The sequence below is a fragment of the Zonotrichia leucophrys genome, chromosome 1, assembly GCF_028769735.1.
Source record: "Zonotrichia leucophrys gambelii isolate GWCS_2022_RI chromosome 1, RI_Zleu_2.0, whole genome shotgun sequence".
In the NCBI taxonomy this organism is placed as follows: domain Eukaryota; kingdom Metazoa; phylum Chordata; class Aves; order Passeriformes; family Passerellidae; genus Zonotrichia; species Zonotrichia leucophrys.
Genome location: NC_088169.1, coordinates 26,394,558 through 26,418,417, shown reverse-complemented (window position 1 = coordinate 26,418,417; position 23,860 = coordinate 26,394,558). Strand labels below are relative to the sequence as shown.

The 23,860-nt window shown below is 41.7% G+C and overlaps 1 protein-coding gene across 7 annotated transcripts in view; it reads right to left on the bottom strand.

Annotated features, from left to right (window-relative positions):
- Window positions 1–21,877, bottom strand: part of ATP11A (ATPase phospholipid transporting 11A) — a 117,497-nt gene extending 95,620 nt beyond the window's left edge. For all 7 annotated transcript variants that reach the window (XM_064709292.1, XM_064709301.1, XM_064709310.1 and 4 more), the window contains exon 1: window positions 21,555–21,877. In XM_064709292.1, the coding sequence (XP_064565362.1) occupies window positions 21,555–21,593 (39 nt within the window). In that variant the 5' untranslated portion in view covers window positions 21,594–21,877. The remainder of the gene's footprint in view (window positions 1–21,554) is intronic.
- Between the last annotated feature and the right edge of the window lie 1,983 nt (window positions 21,878–23,860).

Below are 23,860 nucleotides of genomic sequence, written 5' to 3'. Positions count from 1 at the left end.
TGGAGAACACAAAGGCAAGGCATTCCACAGGACATCAGAAAGCTGTGCCAGTAATGGAGAGAGTGAAGCTGCTTTCCCCAATGCATAACAGCAGCACACAGGATGCTTTACAATATGAAAGCTTCAAAAATGCAGACACAAAAAGCAGACTTTATATCAGAGGCACATCCTGAAATCTCAAGAGTAAAAAGGGATTTTTTTTTCTTTTTTTTTTAAATACACAGAAGCAGGGTAACACCTATATGTACCATCACAATACATTTTGAGGGATTTATCCTCTAAGATTAAAACACAGGGGCTTTTTTCATAAGTGTACTAAAAGGGCAGTAACTGCCAAGGAAGTTACCAAAGCTCTATTCTAAGCTCAAATAATTTACTTAACCATACTTGAGCAACTTTATACCTCTTACTAAATGACATAGTAATTCACAATGCTGCCAGATTTGGAAAATACAAAGGAGTGGAAAACTTGTATTGATTTTAGAAAATATTTTCTTTACGCAGGCAATGCTTTCTTCCTTCCTTCCTAATTTATATCCATGTCTACTGCAGCAATATCAGTCCAAGAATCACATTACTCCAGGTCATCAATGTTATAAATATGGCACTGTAGCAAAGAGTCATTACTATCTGAGCCCCTACTGACTGGGCTTTTATCATATATCGCTGTAGTAGTAGAGGAGTCTAATGTTAGCACTGCGGTAAATGGCAATATTGCTAATCAAGAGAACAAAACACACTTTACATCAGGGAGGCATCCTCCCAACTGTGCTGCAACAGGAGCCTTTAGGGACTTCTCCAGAAACAACCAGGCAAACAATCCTTACTTCTCTTAGTTTCACACTTCCCGGTGCCCCAATACTCTCCTGACTCCCCAGTTTCAGAAAGTTCTCTTCATGCAGGGAACAGCACCTCTCACCAAGGGTCCTAACAAACAACCCATGGAAACAGGTCCAAGCATTCTCTTGGTTTTAGTTCTTAAATGTCCACTTAACCTGATTAACACTGCCAAGTATTTAATTCTTCAAATACTTTAAAGAGGTGAAGTACAAAATTCAAGTCCAAGTCCATGACATTATATACTCTGACAAAACTCGTTTGCACCATTTGTAAGGTTTTGCTCCCTCCCTGCTTCCCTTCCATACTCAAGTGTAAGACTTCACTTATCTACTACTTTACCATGACTGTTTTTACTGTATCAGAACTGGTAAATGCATGACCCACAGTAGAGCACTGAAAACATGCAGAGCTCTCAAGGACAACACAAGTCTGCATGCACCAGCAACTAGTCAAAAATATTCAAGAGCACCAAGATGTACAAGAACAGCATTTGCTAAATGGACATACTGTTTATAGCTTGAAAGCATGCCTTGCTGATTATTAACCCTTTTGGAACAATCTGCCTTATCATTCTTTCTCTAGGATACTTTTTTAATCAGAAAGCTATCTAAGCTGGTAACTTTAACTCCTTGGAATAAGAAGGGGGGAAACACAGCAAGAACAGTACTTTATTTCAGTGTTCCTTTCTTACCATCACCTTACACAAAAAAGAAAACCCATAAAAACCCACACTAACAAAAACTACAAATAAACAATCAAACAAAAAAAACCAACAAACACCCAACAAAAAACCCCCAAAGGTTCCACTGAAAGAAGAGCATATTCTGAAGTTATTCTATCCATAAGTAGAAAACCTAGTGGGATTTATGTTTGGCTCAATATCATGAGTGTTTCAATACTTCATTCTCTACAAGCAAACCCATTTTGGCACTTTGAAGAAACACAGGCATACACCAAGTTGTCCTTTAACAAAAACAACCCACTTAAGGTCTCAAGTCAGATAATTTCTGACTTAGTTTACCAGGTGATCAATAGGCTTTGAGGAAGTCCTGAACACAAAGGTTCCTACAGAAGAGACAGGCTTTTCCTCCAAACTAAAGGAAATAACCAGCCTTCCTACAAAAGCACCAAAGTAATACAGTATGCTAAAAGCTAGGAAGAGGTCCCAAAATTCACACAGGGACAGCAGAGAACTGCAAACATTTGCCTATGAAAGACTCTTGAGCATGAAATCCAGGAAAGAAACAGGTTCCTCAGAAGCACAGACACAGAAGCAGAAAAACCCTAATGTGAATTCAACCAGACATGAGTGAGGTCTGTGGCTTATTGCAAAACTGGCAAAATTGGCTGTTTCTTTGTTAAAGCCATTTGCTGTTTCTGCAGGAGACATGGGAAGCAACATTAAAAACATGCATACAAAGCAAAACCAAACATTTTAGCATTTGGGAAAGAGAGAAATTATTTTAGAATCAAAACTGGTGAATTCAAATAAGAGAAATGAAAGAGCTACTTAGAGAAATATGGAGACTTTGAACAGCTCTCATTTCATTTTTTCCTCTGAACACCTACATCCTCGGAATCTACAATATACAATTTGTTTCCACAAGAAGTTTTATATATTTATATACACCTACATGAACTCACAGTATTCAATTACGTCTCTATTGCCCCAAAAAGAACCAGTTTAAAATAATTTGTCTAATTCATAGCATGCTTTAGAACACAAAAAGCCCATTTACCCTCTCCAGGTCCACTAGAATTAACCTGCACACATCTACTGGCATGTCTTTCATTAGAGGTACAGCATGCACAACAACTGCAGAAAGTTAACTGATAGCCTCCATTTCAATCCCCTCAAAGACATCAAGACATTTTAAAGCAAACCACAGTAGATTTAAGACAAACTAGTGCTTTTAAAAATCCCAATCATTAAAGCCTTTTTAATGTTGCAATAGCATATTTGATAACATTTATAAACATTTATAAAGATTTATAAAGACCACCTTATACTCTCAAATTAAAAAAATAAATCAATAGCAAGGATTCACTCTATCTTGCCCAAACTAAAAAAATAACATGCTCATAAAAACAGAGTAATTATCAGCATTTTCAGGGATGGCATTATTTAAACACAAATATAATGTTTGTGCCTTGAACTACTTTTTTGAAAGTTCACCTTCTACAGAAGTGGAATTCAGCTAGCCAGATATAAGCACACACTAAGGGCTTCAGAATGGGTTTATTTTAACAGAAAACAGAGGAAGAGAGAACTGCAAACCCACTGAGATGCAATATAAAAGTAGGACCTGTTTTTTTTATGAAGCTTAACTTCAATGGGTTTCACTTTGAATCTCTTCCCTCATTTTTAAAGAAGTGAGTTTGGATAATTTATATTAAGAGCTGCATAAGATACTCATGTGATTTTAAATTTAACAATGTGTTTTCACTCCAGAAACACTCAAGCTTATAAAACACAACTTAGTTACTTGTTTGGAGCATAATAAGCAAAAAATAAAATTAATACTAGGAAGTAAAAGAAAATCCCAACATCAAAAGTAAACTGCAAAGTTGAGGTATGTTAAAAAGCACGTTTGAACTTTTCACTTTAAAGAAGTATTATTCCTCTCATGTACAGCCCTTATTTGTTTGCCAGGCAATCTTGCTCTTTTTTTTTTAATGCTCTAAAAACTACAGGAGCTTCTCACCAGATCAGCATTACATTTAAAGGTCTACAGTGAGCTGGGTAAAGGCCATTTCAGTACATGTCTCCCATCACTAGCACAGACCTAGTTTTGAAATAAATATTTATTATCCCTGAAAAGAGCTGTGGTCCCCAGGGGAAACAAACAAAAAACCCAACAACCAAACACTCACAATGAAACCCAACACCTGTGAAAATGACAATGCTGAAAGAAAGCCCCCTCTCTCCAGAGAGCTAACTCCTCAAGTAGTGGGCCCTTACTGGGAAATCCCAGTGAGCCCCTACTTCAGAATCTTCACAAATTTTTCACATTTCTCCTCTATTTTAACACTCCTCATTCCACACATCAGAAATCAAACAGTGATAATGAGGGAGGGCAGAAGGGACAGATACAGGGTGTCTCAACTGACTGAGCACACAAGGACTTGCACTTGAAGCTTTATGTCTCAGCACAGAGGGTTCTTTCTTTTTCCTTGTGTAACAACTTCAGTCTCCTTTACCTTCAACACCTCACTACTTCTGTTCACTTCTTCCCTAGTCACTTTTGCATTTGAACAAAGAGGAAAATACTTCTTGCATGTTTCCTTAGATGCTCAAAGCATCAACCACAGCTGCTTCACTTTCTTTCCTCTTACACTGAAGTTACAGATACACCAATAATAATTTCTCTTGTGACACGAGTAAAACACAAGGGAAATCCATGTTACCATGAGAGCTGATAGACATGTCTGCCATCTTAAAAAATATTTTTTTAGCACAAATGACAGTTCCATTATTGCGACTTTAAAACAAACAGTTCATGCTTTTCAGATAAAGGGTTACAAAGCGAGGTCTCTAAAAATCGAGTTAGCTGAAGTATGGAGTGACAGGATAATCTCCATCATCCAACCTGTAGTACCATGTTGGATGAGGATATATCCCTCACAGCCATAAAAGTAGGATTACTTAGGTTTTTATCATGCTTAAAACCCACCCCCATAATTTACGTCTTAACTAAACTGAGACCTTTACTCCTGCCATCTATGTATAATAAAGCAAACAAACCATGTCTCCTTATGTGCAGCATTTCATAAATAATTTAAAATGGCAACTTCACTTTCTTTAGATCAGAACTTAGCCCACTGAGAACAAGAAATCTTTACTATTCTTATTAAATATTTACTATATGGCTGTTCTGGCATCCTCACAAAAACCACCGCATACAAATGTTATGCATTAGAAAAATACAAAAGCTACATTTAAAACATTTAAAAGATGCTGGCAAGTGCACAATAGCTGGGAAATGCAAACAAAGCTGACAGCCTAACTTTCACTGCTGATTCTTTCCAGGACAAAAAGCAGCCTCGTGAGACAGCTTAACCCTTTGCTTTAAGGTCAACAACGCATGTTTTCCACAAAATGGTCATTTGTCACCACCTGAAAAAAAAAATTTAAGAAAACATTTCCAGTGAAGCAAAAAGACAGCCAATGCTTTTCCAAGCTTGCCACTGGTGTGTGTTACAGACCTAGAAAGGTCACAACTGTTTACCAACTCCATGCATGCAATCAAAGTATCCATCCTCCTCTGCCAGCAGCAGTTCTATCTTCAGAACAGCAAACCTAACAAACCAAACTAGGTGTTACATCTACAAAAAAAGCCCTAAGATGAAGAATGCAGGAGCCTTAACTTAACACACCTTCCTCAAAAGCCCATCCCCTGTCACCCAAGGAAAGTTTCAGCTTACACTAAATCTGGTTTTTCACCATTGCCTTGGTCATAGTCACACGTGTCAAGACAACAGGCACACAGAGCAATAATCACACCCAGCAATCCCACTGCAACTTCCATATTGATTGCAGTCAAGGAGATGCATCTTGCACTGCAGCAACAGCCACAATTCCTGGGGTCTGGCAGGCCTCAGCACACACTGCAGTGCAACCATTTTTCCCTGTGAGTCTCTAGCAAGAGGCCAAAGGAACATGCTTCCCTCAGGCTCTTGCTGTCTCTGTAAAACTGCAACCAGACAGCTTTGTGTATCACTGCTCCTGCAAACCATGTGCCTGTAAGAACAAGCCTCCAGATTTTATTTGAAGTGACCCAATAGCAACCAGTGTCCTCACAAAAGCTTCCCAGCCTAAGCATCAGATCATTATTTAGGTAACCCAAAATGTAAACCAGACCTGGACTGACCAAAATAATGCTGGTTGGGAATGCTTTCAGGTGGTTCTCCCAGGTACAGAACTTGCTTCACAGCTGGGAGGCCAGTCAAAGCTCCAAAGCCTCAAGCAAGGCACCTATTTCAAAAGACACCTTTATTTTCCAACTCGTTCTAGCAACAAGCAGCCAGGCTGCAACACTGACCATCCTGCAATCCATTTCTCTGAGGGCACAGGGTGAGCACCCTAACATTTCCCCTTTGTACAGAATGAAGTAGCCCTGAGCTACCATAAGCTAAACCCTACTGTGCTCAGCACCAGCTTTCAATCCTCTTTTGCTGCCAGGCTGAATTGCCACTTTCAAATGCATCAATCAGATACACACTAAATTAGGAACTGCACTTCTTCCTAGCACAGCCTGCCAAGACAGCTGCAGCACTGTTTTCTGTACTAATGACTTAGAAGGTACTAAAATAAAGTTCTGGCACTGATGTCCACTAAAAGAAGGTACTCCTGTCATTACTGGAGATAGCTATCATTGTCTTTTTCTTTTTAGTGTAAGAGTATCATGCAAAAATATATTTAGTAACCTAGTGTGGCATAATCCTTTCAGTCATACACTTGAGCTCAGTTTGAGGGAGATAACAAAAGCAGGCTTTGTTGGCTGCAGTTTCCCAAACACCCAAAGCGGTGAGATCTTCAAAGGAATAAGGGTCAATTAATTCTTCCTGTATAAGGCCCCACAGGGCAGCAGCTGATCTGGTCAGCTGGGGATCAGATGAGCCAGAGCAGACTGTGGGAAGGGGGAGCCCCTGTTCCCGTCAGGCCATGAGAACTCATCTGGAGTTCACTGTGTTCCTTCCCGTAACCTCTCAGTAGGGATGCACAAAAGGAGACAGACACGGTGGGCAAAGAACTGCAGAGAGACCCTGCTGGCACAATCTGGGCTCAAGGAGGATAATAACTGTGGAACAATGCACCAGGAAATCTGAGCAGAAAAGGCCTTTGAGAAAGCCTTTACAGAAGAAACAGGAATCACAGTAAGATCACCTGAAGCAGCACCAAAGGGAAATTGAGGTCCTGGACTAAGATGCATCTGGACAAAGATTAATTCATTATTGTGACACAGTGCATGGAGAAACAGCATCCTGAACCATCTGCAGAGGAAGCAAAAGCTGGACAAACAGAGCTTTAGCAAGCCAAGTGAGGCTGTTAGATGCCTTCCAGAGCAAGGGCTGTATACTTTCTGGGATCTATTCTGAGCTTAGGCTCAGTATTAACCCTTTTCAGGAATGCCTCCAGCATTTTAAAGGCTAATGGAAACATCCATGAACTGTGCAAAATAAGACCAGATGTTTTAACACATTTGCTAATAAAAATAAACATTTTTAGCAAAAACGGTTTTATGTAAACAGATTGTACTGGGGTCAGCCTTTCCAGGGAGTAACATTAATTCTTCAAAAGTCTACCCCAAAGAGAGGAAGAAAAATCATCTTCCTGGAACAGTCTACCAAAACTTCCAGATCCTCTTTTAGAACATGCCTCTTAAGAGCGTATCCCAATATAAAGCACTTCACAGGAGCAGGTAGATTCACTATGCCCTTTTTTAAAATCAGAAGCAGGAAAGCTGGCTTAATTTGCCAATTTAGTGGTCAAGTTCTAAATAAAAGTTTGATCAAGCTTCAACTGACCACATAAGTGGAGAAGAGGGAAGTATTTATAGCCTGCTCCCTGTCAGCCACCAGCTCAGAAACCACAGAGGACACGCTGCAACACGTGACTTCAAGCACATGATAGCAAGTCAGGATGCTCAAGTTTCTCTTGCAGTCAAGGACTCCCACTCTTCTATGGAATATACTTTTACCATTCTTATCTCTTTAATATTTTAAAACAGACGTAGAAACCCATTGCGTTAACCCAAATTATTTTAAGAGAATATGTTAACTGCACTGAAATCAAGGAGGTTTTACATTCATATTTTCCTTCCTAATCGTCAAACACTCTTCACCTTTTCCTCAATTTAAGGCCTGAGATCCTTTGCAAAACTTGTAATCTCTTAACCCAGTAAGAAGCCTTTCAAGAACAGCTTACTGCTGCATGCCCATTACCATGATCCAGTATTTTTTTTATATTATTGGCATTGCATAAGTAACTCTGTAACAAGGCCTAGAGTTGATGCTATTTTCTATATTCTTTTTACCATTTTTACCATTCCCACACTCCCAAAACTAAACACATGTAGTTTCAGCACCTAAATGGAGCCCCAGAGTAATTCCTCAGAGCACAGGCACCCATCAGTGCTCCATGGTGTCAACGATCTCGATCTCGTCATGAAAACTGAGACAGGCCAGCTTAAGTCTCAAGGGCACAAGCATTTTCACACTATTTGTTACTAATTAAAGTCCAGTAGCTTTTCTTTTCCAGCCTCTCAGGTCACACTTACACAACAGCAGCTTCCAAATTAAGTTATAGGCATGTAGCTCTCAAAGGATTTCCCATCCACAGCTCCCTCTCCACCCAGCTACTCACAGCCATCCTTTTTCAGGCTAGGACTTCCTTAGATATTATGAACATCTGAATTAAGGTGCATGAATCAGACAGCTTAACACTTACTGCTTTGAGAAAAATCCATTTTTTAAGGAAAAACTTTTGTAATAGGCACATGAGTTAAAGAGAACAGGGAAGTATGACAACCATGTACAGGCTGACTGCAGTAATTTTTCTCTGACTAGAAGAATAGGAACCAAGAGAAATACTTTACCCTGGTCAGGTGCACAGCTATGAAAGCCTCAGTTCCACCTACAGTAGTTTTCACTGAGCAGATAAACCCAGGGAAGTTGTAGTGATCTTGAAGCACAAATGCACCACACAGTCCAATTGCTGCTGTGGAGCCTCTGGGTTATCACTTTAAGGTGTTATGCAGCTTTACCCACAAAGCCTGTTTTAAACTTTAGGGTGTCCTATTCCTACCACAGACTCAGAGATTAAAACCAAGATGGCTGCAAAAGAGGCAAGAGTATTTTTTCATTTAAATTAAGCAAAATAGTTCTTATTTTAGAATTAGAGCAATGCAGGCTAGAAGGGATGTCTCCAATATTTTTATTGAAAGAGAGTTAAAAAGCATGAAGCTTTTCAGACTAGCCTAATATTAACAATTTTTTTTGTTGCTTGTTTTATCAATGTTGAGTTTAAGCAAATATTTTCAGAATTAACTCATTCCAAATATAATTAATGAAATAGATTGTGTACACCTTGTCTTCATGCAAAGAAAACTTAAATTTTTAAGCATTTGACACTGGTCTTCACATAAAACCAAAGATACCAGTCTCCCACAGCTGCCTGTGCTATATAATATCAAAGTATTCCTGCATTTGCATCCTCATTTCTATAAAGCATCTTCTCATAAACACAGGAGGAAACATTAGGCATTTAAGGGCTGTTCCATTTCCCCCACGCATCATTATGTTTTGACTGCACTTAGAACTGAAGGAAGGTCAAGCCACATGACACAAGTGCTGCAAGAGCATGCACATCAGCAAGTTAGTCTGGGGAGAAAAAGGTGGAGTTATTTCCCAGTTGGTTTAATTTTCACTAACATCCTCTCCAGCATGTAGCCCCACACATACTTCTCCTCATTCTGTAAGTCCTCAAGCTTCTTGACATTTACACAAACTGTTAACTCCCACCCCTCTCCCAATTACTTCTTTTCTGATGCCAGCTGCTACTCACAAAACAAGGCAGCGTTCCATGGATGTCAGCATCTTGCCAAATCAGCCCCTGACTCATCAGTCAGCACTCAGGGATGTCACCCAGTCAGAAGCACTACTAGAACTCTGGCACTTGGCAGCACTCCCTCCCTCACTCCCAGCAAAACTTGCTACTGCTTCACCCATTTCGGCTTCAAACCCCGAGGAACAGAGCTGCCTCTCCAGGAATGCACCCACACAGTCACTGCCCAGTGGTTTGTCACTCAGCAAAGTGAAACAGATGTCTCTGTGAACGAGCCAACAGCACATCCCAAGAGGAAAAAAAAGCACAGACCTGTGTGTGCAGCCAGAGTCCCTTCTGTCAGCTCTGGCAAGGCTCCAGGAGCTACACACCACTGCCTCAGCTCGCTTAATATTTGCCTCTGCTTTGGTCTTTTCCACATACGGCAGCAAACTGAAGGGAAGTCCAGATCACACCTTTAATCAGCTTTAGGAAGAAGTGACAAGATGCAGCTGCCTGCAGCCAGCAGCCCCACAAACATGCTCTTTCACTCCTCTACTGACCTGAGTGCCCAGTGCCAGGTGGGAAGCTCCCAGTGCTCCAGTCCACAGGGCTGGAAAGACCACATTCCTCCTTTTCCACACCTCTGAGACATAACTATCAATCTGACAGTGCAGTAGCCCTTTTTCCCTTTATCACAGGCTGTCAAAGATCAGCTGCAAGCCACATAACCAAGCAGCTGCTATTCTGCAGCAAGAAATAGCCATTTAAGCAGAATTAAGTGGTCTGACTGCGGGCAGAGGGAGAATGCAAGAAAAGCCAATGCCACTGTAGCCACAGCTCTCTTCACAGAGCAGGCAGGCACAACTTCCCAGGGATATTTCCTGGGAATTACAGCCAGGAACCTCAGAGAAAGAGAAAACAATTCTTATATCTATTCTCTGCTCCTGTTGTTTTTGCAATGTGGAATGTGTTAGCGAGATCACCTGAAGTGATCTGTCAATTGGATTCTGCTGAGGATTGTTTTGTTTCCTTGGCCAATCACTCAAAGCTCTGTCCTGGCTGTCTTGAGACAGCCATGAGTTTTCTTTAGTATGTAATTAAGTATAGTATAGTATCTCTTTAATATAGTATGATGTAATGTAATATAATATAGTTTAATAAAGCAATTGTTCAGCATTCTGAATCCATGGAGTCAGATGCCAATCATTCCCTATGTCAGAGGCACCTGTTTTTACTGTATGCCACTGCCTTACCAGCCTTAAAGATCTGCAAGTATTTGCAGTTCTCTCAATTACTCAACTCAAGCCACAGCTCGAGCAAACTTTGTTTGGCTTTTGTCACCATTTTTAACATTTAAGGAAGCAAATGCTTGTGTAAAAGCGTTATCATTTTAATCTTAAAATACCTTAGAGTTTGCAAGAAAATAGCAAAGGAACACTGATATTTTAATTCCACATGCCCAGCAGAAATGTAGCCTCAAGTAATTTTTTTAACAGCTTCTTTTATATATATGCTGCCATAAAAGAGCTTTAAACAAGTTACAGCAAATACCACTAAGAGTAAAAATGCTCAAGGTAACCTCTCCACTTCTTAGGAAGTAAGTCAGAGGCTTAAGAACCTTCCTTTAAGACAAAAAGACAAGCCTTTTAAATTTGAGACCTCCTGGGCTCAAAGAGGCAGGAGATGCAAAACCGCAGTCCAGACTGCCCTTTATTAACATGACTTTGTACCTGCCTGTGCTCACTGTGCTCTGCTTCACCAAACCACGTGAAGCTCTCCTATTGCTTCTGTGTCATTACAGCCAACAGTATGGAAACATAACCTCCTTATGTCAGAGAAAAGCTTACAGCATCAAGAAGTCAACATATTCATATTCATGAATCAGCTTAAAGCAATCATGCCATTCTGGGCTAAGCAGAGAGCTTTTTCCCATTTTTCTCTTCATTTCTTCCCTCTTAGTGCCAATACACAGGCATCTCCTACCAAGTTAGGCCATCTGGTCACTTGACAGCTGTAAATAGCAAGCAGTCAGTTAACATTGTTCAGGAGATTAACAATACCACAGCATTTGCAGGTGAAGTTAAAATAACCCCGTGGGTTAGTTTTGTGCTGTCTTTTTGGGGTTTTTTTTTTAATCTTAGAAGGTGAAAGAATTGTACTTGTGTACTTGTGCTCAATAATTGTCATTAAACAAAATTCTTAGCCTAGCTTTAGCCCACCTGCCCCCATTCTCCCCACTATGGTATTAACAACCAACCATATATTCAACTAGATATGTATCTGCTGTACCAACAACATAGAAAGAGCCTAAAGTCAAAAACAAAGGGGGTTTGTTTAGAACTCTGAAAATTGCTTGTTTAAGGTAGTCAGGAATTGAAAATCTGATTACTTCTGGTTAAAAAGGATAAAAACACCAAATAATTTTTAAAATAATCAGGATAAGAAATTTTAAAATCTATATACTGTATTTCAAACATTAAATTAACTTGATAATTTTTTAATACTTAAGGTTACCTGAGAAATATTTTCTTTTTTATTATTACTTTTTTTCTTGGCCTATGTGAGCAAGAAGTTTGATTGATCAGAGCTAAGCTTTCCAAAGTTCATACTGATGATGAGGAGACTAGAATATGAAAGATAAGGTAACTCTGAACTTCATGGTTACTATTAGTGTAATTCCACAGGGAAAAAAAAACCAAAAAGGAACGACACAATTTAATAGAAAGATGTTTACAGCTGTTTTGTAACACACACATAACACACCAATAAATAACAGCATGTCAGTGTATTCAATGTTTACAGAAAGTGTTGAGTATTAAACTAAAGGACTAATATTAATCTATCAAAATCTGCTTAGAGTCTAAGGAGTCTTTTCAACCAAAGCACAACCTCTAGCCTGAACTTACTTACACTACACTTCTGCAAATATGGACATAAAAGTTTACTTTTTTAGCCATGACTCAGTCAATAAACTGGTTTAAGCCTACATGTACAGTAAGCTCTTTCATACATATTGTATTTCACATAGTAAGGGTGTATATCTACACAGACACATCTTATAGTAAGATTAAACTGAATCCTGGTTTTTAAGAACTTTCATGCAGTTAAATTTTAAATAATGTCTTCCCCCTCTGAAAAAGTATTCGCTGAATAAGGAGATGTCAAATTCCCCAACAGCGTTTCCTCCACATTCCCAAAATTCATCCAGCAACTGGCATGCCCTCTATGATTACAGCCTCAAGCCCAAGCCATAGGCAAAGACACCAGACACATTTCAACAGAACCCAATTCTCCTTGAAGTGAGCTTTGGGATCCCAGAGCCCAACACTCCTCTCATTCCTGAACCATGGATAATGCCAGCCTGGGAAATTACAGTCCACTCACAGTCACCTCAAGAATAAAGACCAAGTAAATAGACTTCAGCTTTTCTCAACAACCCTTCTCCAGGTATATTACTAACCCAAAAAATAGGATTAGATTTGAGTCTCTGCTGTTCTGCAGGAAATAATCCTAAAGAACCTATGAGTTTCAGTAACCTACCTACAACTACTATTAATGAAATTAAGACTGCAAGTGCAATTTCTCAGAGACAAATGTCATTCAAGTGCCTTCTTTGTAGCTTCACAGGATACTATCCATGCTTCATGGAAGGCAACCAGTTCCATCATTTACAGTATAAAATTGCAAGTCAACCTTCTCAAAAATACACACAGACATTTTTCCTTCACATTAATCCTTATACGGTCTTAGGCACATCATATATGTTCCAGTAACAGCAGCATTTTTCAGTTTTATTTTCTAATGACCTCTTGACAAATATAGAAGTGTCTTGCTAGCCATCAAATGCCACTGCTGATTCAGATTCATCTCAAGAGATGCTACTTACAATGAATGTAACTAGCATAAATAATTTCTGCAAACAGCTCATTGATAGGACTTTGAAACGAAGTGGAGAACTATGTAAAGTAATAAGCATGAACTGCAAGTTACTAATGCAATTCAGATAACAAAAAAACCATTTTGGTTCATCTGCATGTCTACTCCACAGCGTAAATTCGAAGCATTAGAGACAAAAAAACTACTGAGCAAACAGCTCAGTATTCCTTCCCTCTCCCCAGTCCATCCATACAATTATCTCCAGACAAGTACTTCATACACAAGGTTTGTTTTCTGCATGCAACTATTTTGATTATTAACATTAATTTTGCAAAACTTTAATGGCACATCAGCAGATGTTCTTTTCAGAGGATTTCACAACATCCCATCTTAATGGTGAAGCAGAGGAAGAGCCTAATTGTCCTTAATCCTCTATTCAAAATAGGTTAGATGAAATCCTCTTTGGACTGAAGCAAAGAGATTAGTGAGTGTCACCAGGAAAAAGAAACACTATTCCCCCTCACCGTGGCCCATATCTAGATGAGCTTAATGATTAATGAAGGAAACAGATTCTCCTATTTCAAAAAGGGAAATTAGTCTACAGGGAAGAGCAAAAAGAAAAGGAAAAATGTTTCTACGAAATCTCCAAATTGTTAAGCTTCCATGCTAGTAGTAACAACACAAATGATATAAATAAGAAGCACACCAAAACACATTTTCCCAGTATGCCTCAGTAATCAGAAAAGAGCTCATATGAAGACCTTTTTTTTTTTTTAAATATCAATACACATCTGTATCTCTGGTAAATCTTGGCATAATTTTTGACATTGCTAAATGAATAGCACATTATTTAAGGAAGCGCACGTACACCCATCTGCACATGAATGCATATAAATGTAAATAGAGCAATAAAGAGGAAAATAGGTGGTATCATGAGAAGCAATGCAGAACACTTAGGTAACAAGAAAAATAACCCCAAAACACAGTCATTACAAGCTTGTGTTCACACCCAGTTTTCTTCCGGTGACACAGTAATTTTGTTACCTGAAAGCACTAAACTACCCTTACAACTTCTTGCTACAGCAAAGGTGGACGATATTCTCATCCCTGTCCCAAGAAAGGATGAATGCACATAGAAATTAACATCCAGAAGCAGAAAGATATCTAGGTGATTTATCTTCTGTGATCCTCCAAACAAAAAAAACTACCGGGCCACCCGCCCATCTCCTCAGTCTCCTAAAACAATCCAAGCTAGGCTGCCAGTTTCTTCCTAAAATGAGGGCATTTTTTAATATAGTATCACAAATACTCAATACTTTCAAAATTACAAAGTTAAATCAAAAAAAAAAAAATAAACCAAATGAAACAGTTCTAATGACAACTCAAGAGTCTGTACCACAGGCTTCTCGGAGTCATTACCGAGAGGGAAAAAAAACCAGCTTGTGTACATATGATATAGAATAAGAATCCCTGGTTTGCCTTGTCTACCTGCAGCTGTTGCCATGGTAATTATAGCAGAGAAGATAATAGCATTCCAGTGTCATTTTACTTCACAGCTCAGGATGAACTTCTGCTGAAATGTTCCTCAACAACTATAAAAATAATACATTATCCTGTGTAATGGTAAGCCACTTGAATAACCAGAATTATTCTGGAAAAAATATCATCTGTCTGAAAGACTTGTAGGAGCAGAGGTATGCTATTTTGCTCAAACAACAACAAAAAAAGCCCAACAAAAACCCAAAGAAAAAAACCAGTAAAGTTGAATCCAGTTGTGTAACAGGTTCTGAAACATCTGCTCAGTCGTCTCGGCCACAGTTTTCTCTTGTTTCTGCTCCCTGACACACTTGCACATGACATGCAGAGGCATCCCACAGTAAATCCTGCTGGAGCACCTCAGAAACCACAATGGGGTTCCAGTCATATTTCAACCTAGTTAAATGGACTAAGTTTTATTATGTCCATCTCAAGACCATAAACAGTAGCCAGCCATGGGATTTGTGGAATCCTTCATTTGTCAGCCCAGTCACCGTTTTCTGAGTGCTGTATGACCACTACTGTAGGACAGAAGAAAAAGAATCAATGAGAAATGGTGATCAGAGATGTTAAGCTATAAACATGCTGTGTGGTACTTTGTCCTCTTCCATTCCCAAAAATAATTTTCAAAAGGCTTCCTGCTTGCAGAACTGACACTCAGTGGTGCTTGAGAAAACACAAAACTGGAACAATATAAACTTTTTTTAAGCCAAACAACACGTTATCAAGAGACAAAAGCAACTACATAGTTCTCATCTCAGAATTTTTGATGCTAAAAAAAGATCAAAACTTCTTGATCTATTTTAAGTCACTGAAATAGTTCTACAATTTAGATGCTCCAAAACCAATGTTTTCTACTATCATAGAACATCTGATGAGTGCAGATGAGTAATATTTTGTAGTCAATAGCAACCAGCATGTAACATGTACACTGACTTCCTGAAAGTTAACTGCTTTACATATGCAATGTCCTATTTTCATTTGTTTATTCTCAAAAGAAAAAGGAAATTATGTTTTTTCTTGTGTAAATTAGTTAATTGATAGAGTGGGGGGGAGGGGACAAAACAAAGCTCATGCAATTCTCCGTGTTTATTGCCCTTCAGCAATAAATAACTTGGGCGCTTTTTCAGCATCAGATAATACTGACATATCTTTAAAGTCCATTACAAGCCAGAATGAACACAAGACTCACTATCAGTGTGAAGAGCGAAATTTGCAGGAGTACTAAATTCTGTCAGCCACATTCAACAAGATTAACTTAAGTAAAGCTTTGAAACTTTGCCCTTTTTAAGTAAATCACTGAAAAGTCGGCAGGAAGCACTCCATACAGATAACCATCCCCCCAAAAAATAAAAAGGCAATTAGGCAAATAACAATGCAATGGTGCTTAGGCAAACAGGAATGCAAAAGTTACTCGTGCTGTTTGATGCCCTCTGTTGAACCTTCCGCAGCAGGAAGAACTGGTACCTGCAGTGAAGCAGGGCTGAGAGATGGGAAGCATCTCAAGTTTCAAAAAAACATTGTGACACACAGACTTGCACAAGGGATAACAAAAATGGATTACATACCAGGAACAGACACAAACTCCTAAGAGCTGCAAGTTACTAACTGTTGACCCATGAATACATATACAGATACTACAGAGAGCATCTTTTGTACACTCAACACAGCCAGCAGACAAAGTCTGTCATATAAATGTGTTTATATACAGCTTATAATTTGACAAAATCTGAAGCTGTTTTATCTCTGAACTTAGAAACAAAACATAACAATGCTTTTGACTTACTTGCCCAGGAAGAAAACTGTTTAACAGGAACATTGACTAAGAAACAGACAGCACCAGTTTAATACTCATGTGCAAGACTGCAAAGGAGGCTGAATAAAGTCAGAATCAAAAGCAAGAAACAAACACCCTCAAATGAATAATTAAATTTAGATTAAAAACAATATGAAATCTAAATTTAGATTAAAACCAAATCTGAAACACTTGACAAATGGACTGTCCTTTAAGACACAAATGACTATAAAGCACCGAGGCTTACAATTTCACCAGCTTTCCAATCAAAGCAGTTATCAACCTCTACTGTGAAGTCAGATAAATAAATAAATTCAATATTAATTTATATCTACTAAGACTACAAACACAAGTAAAATACTTAGGAAATCTAATTAGAAAACAGTTTTAGAATTATAATGCCAATCAAAAGCAACAAAATCATCTAAGTCAATGACAAAAAAGTCACAGGCTGTCATGAAACTTAGTTAAGAACTTGCTAAAAATCCCTACAATAACTTCCTGGTTAGGCTAGTCAAATGTCTTTTCAAACTACGATTAAAGTTGACCCACTTCCACAAAAGTGAAAAATAGAGCATCCATTTGTAAACTCAATTTATTCCAGCCTCCCAAAAAAAGAGATCTTTTGCACAACTAATAGGCCAGCAGCTCCCCAGAGACCAAAGCTGTAGTAAATCCCTGCTCCTTCTGGAAACATGTCTTACCTGCTACTACCTCCATTTAGAGATACTTACACAGGTAACAAATATTTAAGATCTAGATTTGTAATCCTAAAGTAAGAGAAGGGGAGAAGCAGTAAAGTGGCAAGATCTCTAAATATACTACATAACACAGGCAAAACCTCTGACCCAGTAGCATTTACTGTACAACCTAAAGCCACCAACCTGGGCAGGAGCTTTCAGTGACCAGGGCCAGCTGTCCTACAGATACAGAACAGACTGTCACCATAGGCAGCAAGATGTTCACCAACCATTTAGTGTCCAAACAGGCATATGCTGAAGGGCAACATCTTCCCAGATTGCCCAGATACAGTCAAATCAACAATATTCAGGAATATCCAAACCCATGTTCAGCCATGAACAGCTACAAAAAACAAATGACCATGTTTCATTAAGGAAAGTATTCATTTGGTGAAAGATGTCACCAAAATCTGTTTAAATATTATTAACCAACTTTCAACTGTGATGGGGACAGACTGCAGAAGTCATATCACCAGCAAAAAATAAGTGATCAGAGCAAACTAAAGCAGTTGCATTAACACAGGCAGAACAGATCACCTAATGATATCCACAGTGTCCCAAATAATTTAACTACAAAACAGAAGCTAATCTTGTATGGAGGTAGTTTTAATTGCCATCGTATGCTTGTTTTTTCCCTAAATAGCGTACTGCTTAATATTAAGCTAACAAGTTTCTCTTGTTACTAAGCAGGTTCTGCATGACACTTACAGGACAGCCGATGCTAATTCTGTATTCTCTGGCTGTGCAGCTGCCCTCCCTGGGGTAGCACATATCATCCAGGGAATCCAGGGAGAAGACAGCGAAGCGTTTTGTCTGATGCAAAAGCAACATCTAAAAAAGGTTCTATTTTTATAGAGTATGTGACAAAAAGTATAGTCCCACGTAGTAATGTTCATATTACCCACACACAACCATTATTTCCATTACTTGGAAAATAATTTTTTGGTCTCAAAATATATCTTATTTATCTTAATGTAGAAGACTTATTAAGTTCCTATGACTCCATGTGGAAGCAAAGCTGTAAATTAGGGTGTTTCTATTTTGTTACTTAAAGATGCCACTAATATAGATCATACACATTCTAAAGCAGTAAAATATACAGATTAACCTCAATATACACAAATAAGAAAATTACAATGCTGCTTATTAGCTTCCAAAGGATTTGGAAAACGGAACTTCCTGTCAGCTGTACTGCAGTGAAACAAACACTTTTTCCATAACAAAGCTATTTTTCACTATCAGTCCTATAAATTGAGAACGGCTGTACTCATGGTTACAGGAAGCAAAAGGTGAAGTGAAAAGAACCCAAAATTTGCAGGATGATCTTAAGAGGCAGAACAAAATAATGTCAATTTAAAACTTTGTAAGACAAAGACAATTCCCTCTGTCCTTCTAAGAGACTACATCATCTCCTGGTGAAGAGATATTCAGTACAGCATGACTAGCATGCTGAACATATATCTTATTCAACCCACATCACTAAACTCTTGAATGCCTTGAAGATAGAAAAAGGACACTCAGTGCAGGTAAAACAGCAAATATTTGAAAATGCTAACCAGGAAGCTGACAGCGCCCAGTCATTGCTACTCTTCCACCGGGCCTTGGAAATATGTGCACTGATTTTGCACTGCTTCAGGACAGAAACTGTCCAGTAAATGAAAGAGAAATGGGAGGGAACTTCCCAATCACAACAAACTCTCTAGTATTTAGCTTATACCTCTATGTCCTACAACAAACAGGACCAAGAAAGACAAGTAAGGACACAGAACTATTAGAAACTATCCTATTAGCAGTCTCCACTAGTACATGACATCCCAACTGTTTGTTTTCCCCACATCATACCGTAACAGCTCCCAGCTAACCCAGCATCTCCAGATGCAGCAGCCAAGGTTTTCAGCATAATCCAGAGACCAGTCTTTCTCTAGGAAAGACATGAAGTTGAACAAGTCCAGGAGACTTGCAGAACAAAAATGCATAGTTCTAAGACCCTGATTACGAAAGAGTTTTTGTATTGACTTTAACTACAGCCAAGTTTGAGCTTACTTTGGAATAAACCCAAGATGTAACTGTCCACTCCAGCTCTCCCACAGAAGTCTCTGCCTTGTCTCCCTTATTAAAAACATTTTGGAAAGTGGCAAGCACATCTACATCTGTGTGCCTGGCTGGTGCACACGGAGCTTTGGTGAACACCTCTGGAGTGATGCACCTGACATGCACATCTGCTGCTCATGCAGAGCAGTCAGTTTCAGGCCCAGCAGTCAAACTAGGACTTCTCATTTTCACTGCTGTAGATGTACAAAAGTAGTTGAACCATGGAGAAGCAAAAGAGAAATAGATGAGAAAAACCACACAACATAAACAGAAGGTTGCCAGACCTCAACGGTCTTACTGAAATGAACACAAATTTACTCACAGCACCTTCTCCTTTAAATTACCTTTCCGTGGAAGAAAAGTTTCAAAGTTAAGACACCAAGCAAAAGCAAAATAACAAGAAGCAACAGGTGAAAATACACAAGGCAGCATGGACCATACCAAGCAATTACCAGTTATCTAGGCACAACCTGTCAGCATAGACACAGTACAGAAGGTAGTGTGACCAAGGCAATAGGAAGCCTTCTTCACATGGGATATAATCATGTTTTATTTATCTTTTAGACTGCTGCCTTAGTCTCATCAGCAGTGCAGGAGAGTGGTGACAGTCCACAACCCAAGAGCTCAAGCTCCTTACTTTCAACATACTGTCTTCTCATGGATCTTTACTGCAGCTGCTCTCAAGCCCACTTCCTTCATATTTGATGCTTAAGCCCACCTTGGAAGCGGTCACCAACAATGCTATGCACAGGAGATTTAACAGTGTGCTTGCTCTGTGCAAAACGATCACACCATTTGTGAGCAAACACTAAGGAAGAAATCTTAAACTAAATCCAACAGTTATATCAGCACTGACATATCTCTACACCCAAAGTGATCCTACCTCTTTCCAAAGAGACCTCAGCACAAGTCACGTGGTCTTTACATCCACAGAGACCATTGCTTCTCTTGTACCTCATCATTATTGTTGCTACACATTATTTGGAGTATTCTCTTCGTTTTCTTAGGACCACTTTCTAAAGATCCATACACACATAGCTGCTTTTAGTACTCCCCTCTCTACTCTCTCCTCATCCCACATATATCCTATTGTAAACCACAAGAAAAAAAGAGTAACAATTTTCATCTCTGCTACTTTTCTTCATTTATACTTCAGAAAGACAGACTTCAGCCGGTATTAGGTGGACACAGGTCTTGGCACACACAAAACTAAGTGTATTTCCTGTAAGTGAGAAAACTTGAGTGCTCTGACCAAGGCAAAAGTATTTCCTGAATAGAAAGAAAAATTATTTGTATTTGAAAATTGCTACTATCTCTCCCTATCTTTTAAAAATTACTTCTATGCTCAAAAGCAGAAATTTGCCCTTTCCTAGCATTGGTGGTCGCCATGCCTTGTACTGAACAACCCCACACTTAGAGGCATCCTGCTAATCCACTCAAACCATTATCCTGAGCATTTATTAGGGCTCCATGGAACTGGAGCTGCACTCACTGACGCACCTGAGCCTACACTCGGACCCCCTCTAAATGCACTGCCCGGTTGCTCTCTCGGGCCATGCGGATGGGTTTTCACCCATCACCAACAAGCCACATCCGCCCTCTTTCCCCGAAGCACTCTCAAGTCCGGCGTGTTTGAATCTTACTACGCACACCTACAAAAACTTGGGACCGTTCCGACCATTCCTCAGTATACTTAAATGGGACAATTCCACCAAAAAAAAAAAAAAAAAGTCGCTCGACTGTAACAATATAGGGAAGAGAAAGGTAATGAACAAACCAAAAGAAAGATATTTTTAAAAAAAGGCAGCTGGAGAGCTGGAGGTTGTATGTGCGCTGCCAAGTACGTATGGCAGCACACTGTGAATTACCGCGCACTGAACTCAGGTCAAGGCGCCGAGGTTCAGCGAAGGACAGTCCCGTGGGGCGGGCGGGCTGCGGGGAGCGCACGGCACCCGGTGCCGCCGCATCCCCGCTTGCACCGGGCATCACGTGCGGCGGCCCCGCGGCTCCCCGGCCGCCGAGCCGGTCACGGGACCGCCCAACTCCTGACCGAGCCCTTCCTGCGAGCCCGGGGCCACGGCGGGGCTGCCCCCCGCGCCCGGGCTGGAGCGGCACCGGCGCTACTCACGTATCGGCTCACGAGGGTCCGCAGGAGGCTGCAATCCATGGCGGGCGGGCGGCTCAGGACCGCGCCGCCGGGCGCTCGCCGGTGCCGCCGGGCTCCCTGGCTCTCCTCCTCACTGGCCACATGCAGAGAGCCGCGCTCGCCCCGCCGGACCCGCTGTGACGCCGGCCCGGCGCTCGCCACCGTCCGCCGGCTATGCCATGTGCTCGCCGCCGCCGCTGCGGCGCGTCGCCCCGCGGCCCCGCATGCCCCCCGCCGCTGCCGTCGCCGCTGGAGTCCCGCCGAGGGGAGGGCAGGCGGAGCGGACCGCGCTGCCGGGAACGCTCGCCCGCCCCCGCCCGCTGCGCTCTGCCCGCCGCGCGCGCCGCCCAGCGCTTTATCCGGCGGGCGGGGCCGGGGCCGCCCCCGCGCCGCTCCCCCCGCCCTTCCCCGCTCCTGGCGCGCGCGCGCGGGCCCGCCCGGTACCGGCCCGGCCCCCGCCCGGCGCGCGCCGCTCTGATCGCGCCGGGGGCCCCGGTGGCGCGCACGTCACGCGCGGCGGGCGCGCGCGCCGGCAGCCGTGCCCGCTCCCCGTCCCGCCCGTCCCGCGCGCGGCTCCCGGAGCGGCCGGTACCGGCTCCGGGCGGGGGGAGGCGGGAAACCTGCCCGTGCCTGGGAACGGGCTGGGAACACTGCGGTGAGCCAGTGCATCGTACTGGGAGCACCGGAGGGAGTGAAATTGTGCGGGAAGGGAAAGCATAGGGAGAAGCCAGAGAGTAGCATTGGGTGCGCTGGGATGAACTGGGAGCACTGGTGGAGAGCCAGGGAGTGGCACTGGGAGCACTGAGGGTAGCCACGAAGCGATACTGGAAAGAACTGGGATGGCATGAGAGCACGGAGTGGAAACCAGGAATGATGCTGGGAGTGAACTGGGAACACTAAGGGGAGTTAGTGAATGATGCTGGGAGTACTCGTAACTACAGAATGGGTTGGGTTGGGTTGGGTTGGAAGGGACCTTAAAGATGGATCTCATTCCGATCCCCCGCTATGGGCACGGGGACCTGGGGGCACGGGAATGGAGCCGGGGAATGTTGCTGGGGCCACTAGGGCGAGTCGGGAAGTGACACTGGGACTACTGGGAGGAAACTGGGAGCAGTGGAGGGAGACAATGAACGATCCTGGGCAGGCACGGGAGCGCTGCGGAGCGGCAGCACTGCCGGTGGGTGCTCCCTGCGCCCCGCCCTCACCTGCGCCGCCCCGGGCAGCGGGGAGCGGCCGCCGCGCCCTTCCGGGGCGGGGGTGCCCGCGGCGGGACGGCGCCGACCCCCGCCCGCCCCGGCGCCTCCCGGGCACGCTGCCCCGCCGTGCCGGTGCGGTGGAGCCTCCTTGCAGCGTGCCTCCTCCGCCCGGCCGCGGCACCGAGCCGTGCTGGAGCCGAGCCCGCTCCGGCCCCAGGGGCGGCAGCGCTGGGGCAGCCGGCGCGGACAGCCGGGACCGACCCCGCTTGCGGAGCGCGGCGGGAGCGGATTAGGGAACCTCTGTGCGGTACCAAACGTCACAGCCCTGCTGAGCCCGCAAACTGGAGAAACTACTTGGGGATAGGTGAACGGAGAAGCAGAACTCGCAAAAAATGCCCACGAAGGAGAAGTAAAGCGTATCATTATTCCCCTTTTTTTTCCTAGATGCCTAAGACTACACCTTTTAGGTATTTAGGCCTTTGTTTTCTGCGGCTGTTGTTTGTTCATGCCATTCATACCGAGGAACTCACTCAAGTTTGCAGGAATTTTGTACGCAGTTTCAGATTACAATTCATATAAAACGAAGGCTCTAAACCAAATACTCTCTCAATAACTAAATGAAACTTATTAATTTTATAAAAGTCAATCTTTTACTAAAAAAGTCGATTTTAACAAAATCAGAATTGTATGCTTGTGAAAATCCGTTCCCTTCTTTGGCAGCAGTCACATAAGCTGTCCCTTATTGTCTAGTTCATGGCAAAACAATGAAGTTTTTCCTTATTTTGACTTTTGTTTTGTCACAATTACATAGCTCTCTGGACCATCAAATATTTTACCACAAAGAACGCACAAATTTCTAGTACAACAAACACGTAGAAAAAATAGAAACTGAACTATTTGAGATCATTACATAAATACTAACAGAAAGAACATATGACTGTTTCTTTACAGGTCACCTTTAATGTAGATGCATTTTATAAATTCAGCAGTTTTTATTGCTGGTTAGATTGCAAAATGTATCATTTAATGAACACTAAGTGCACTGTGGTCAAGCTAATGTTGCTGTTCAAACACTAAAGGGATGTTGGTCTA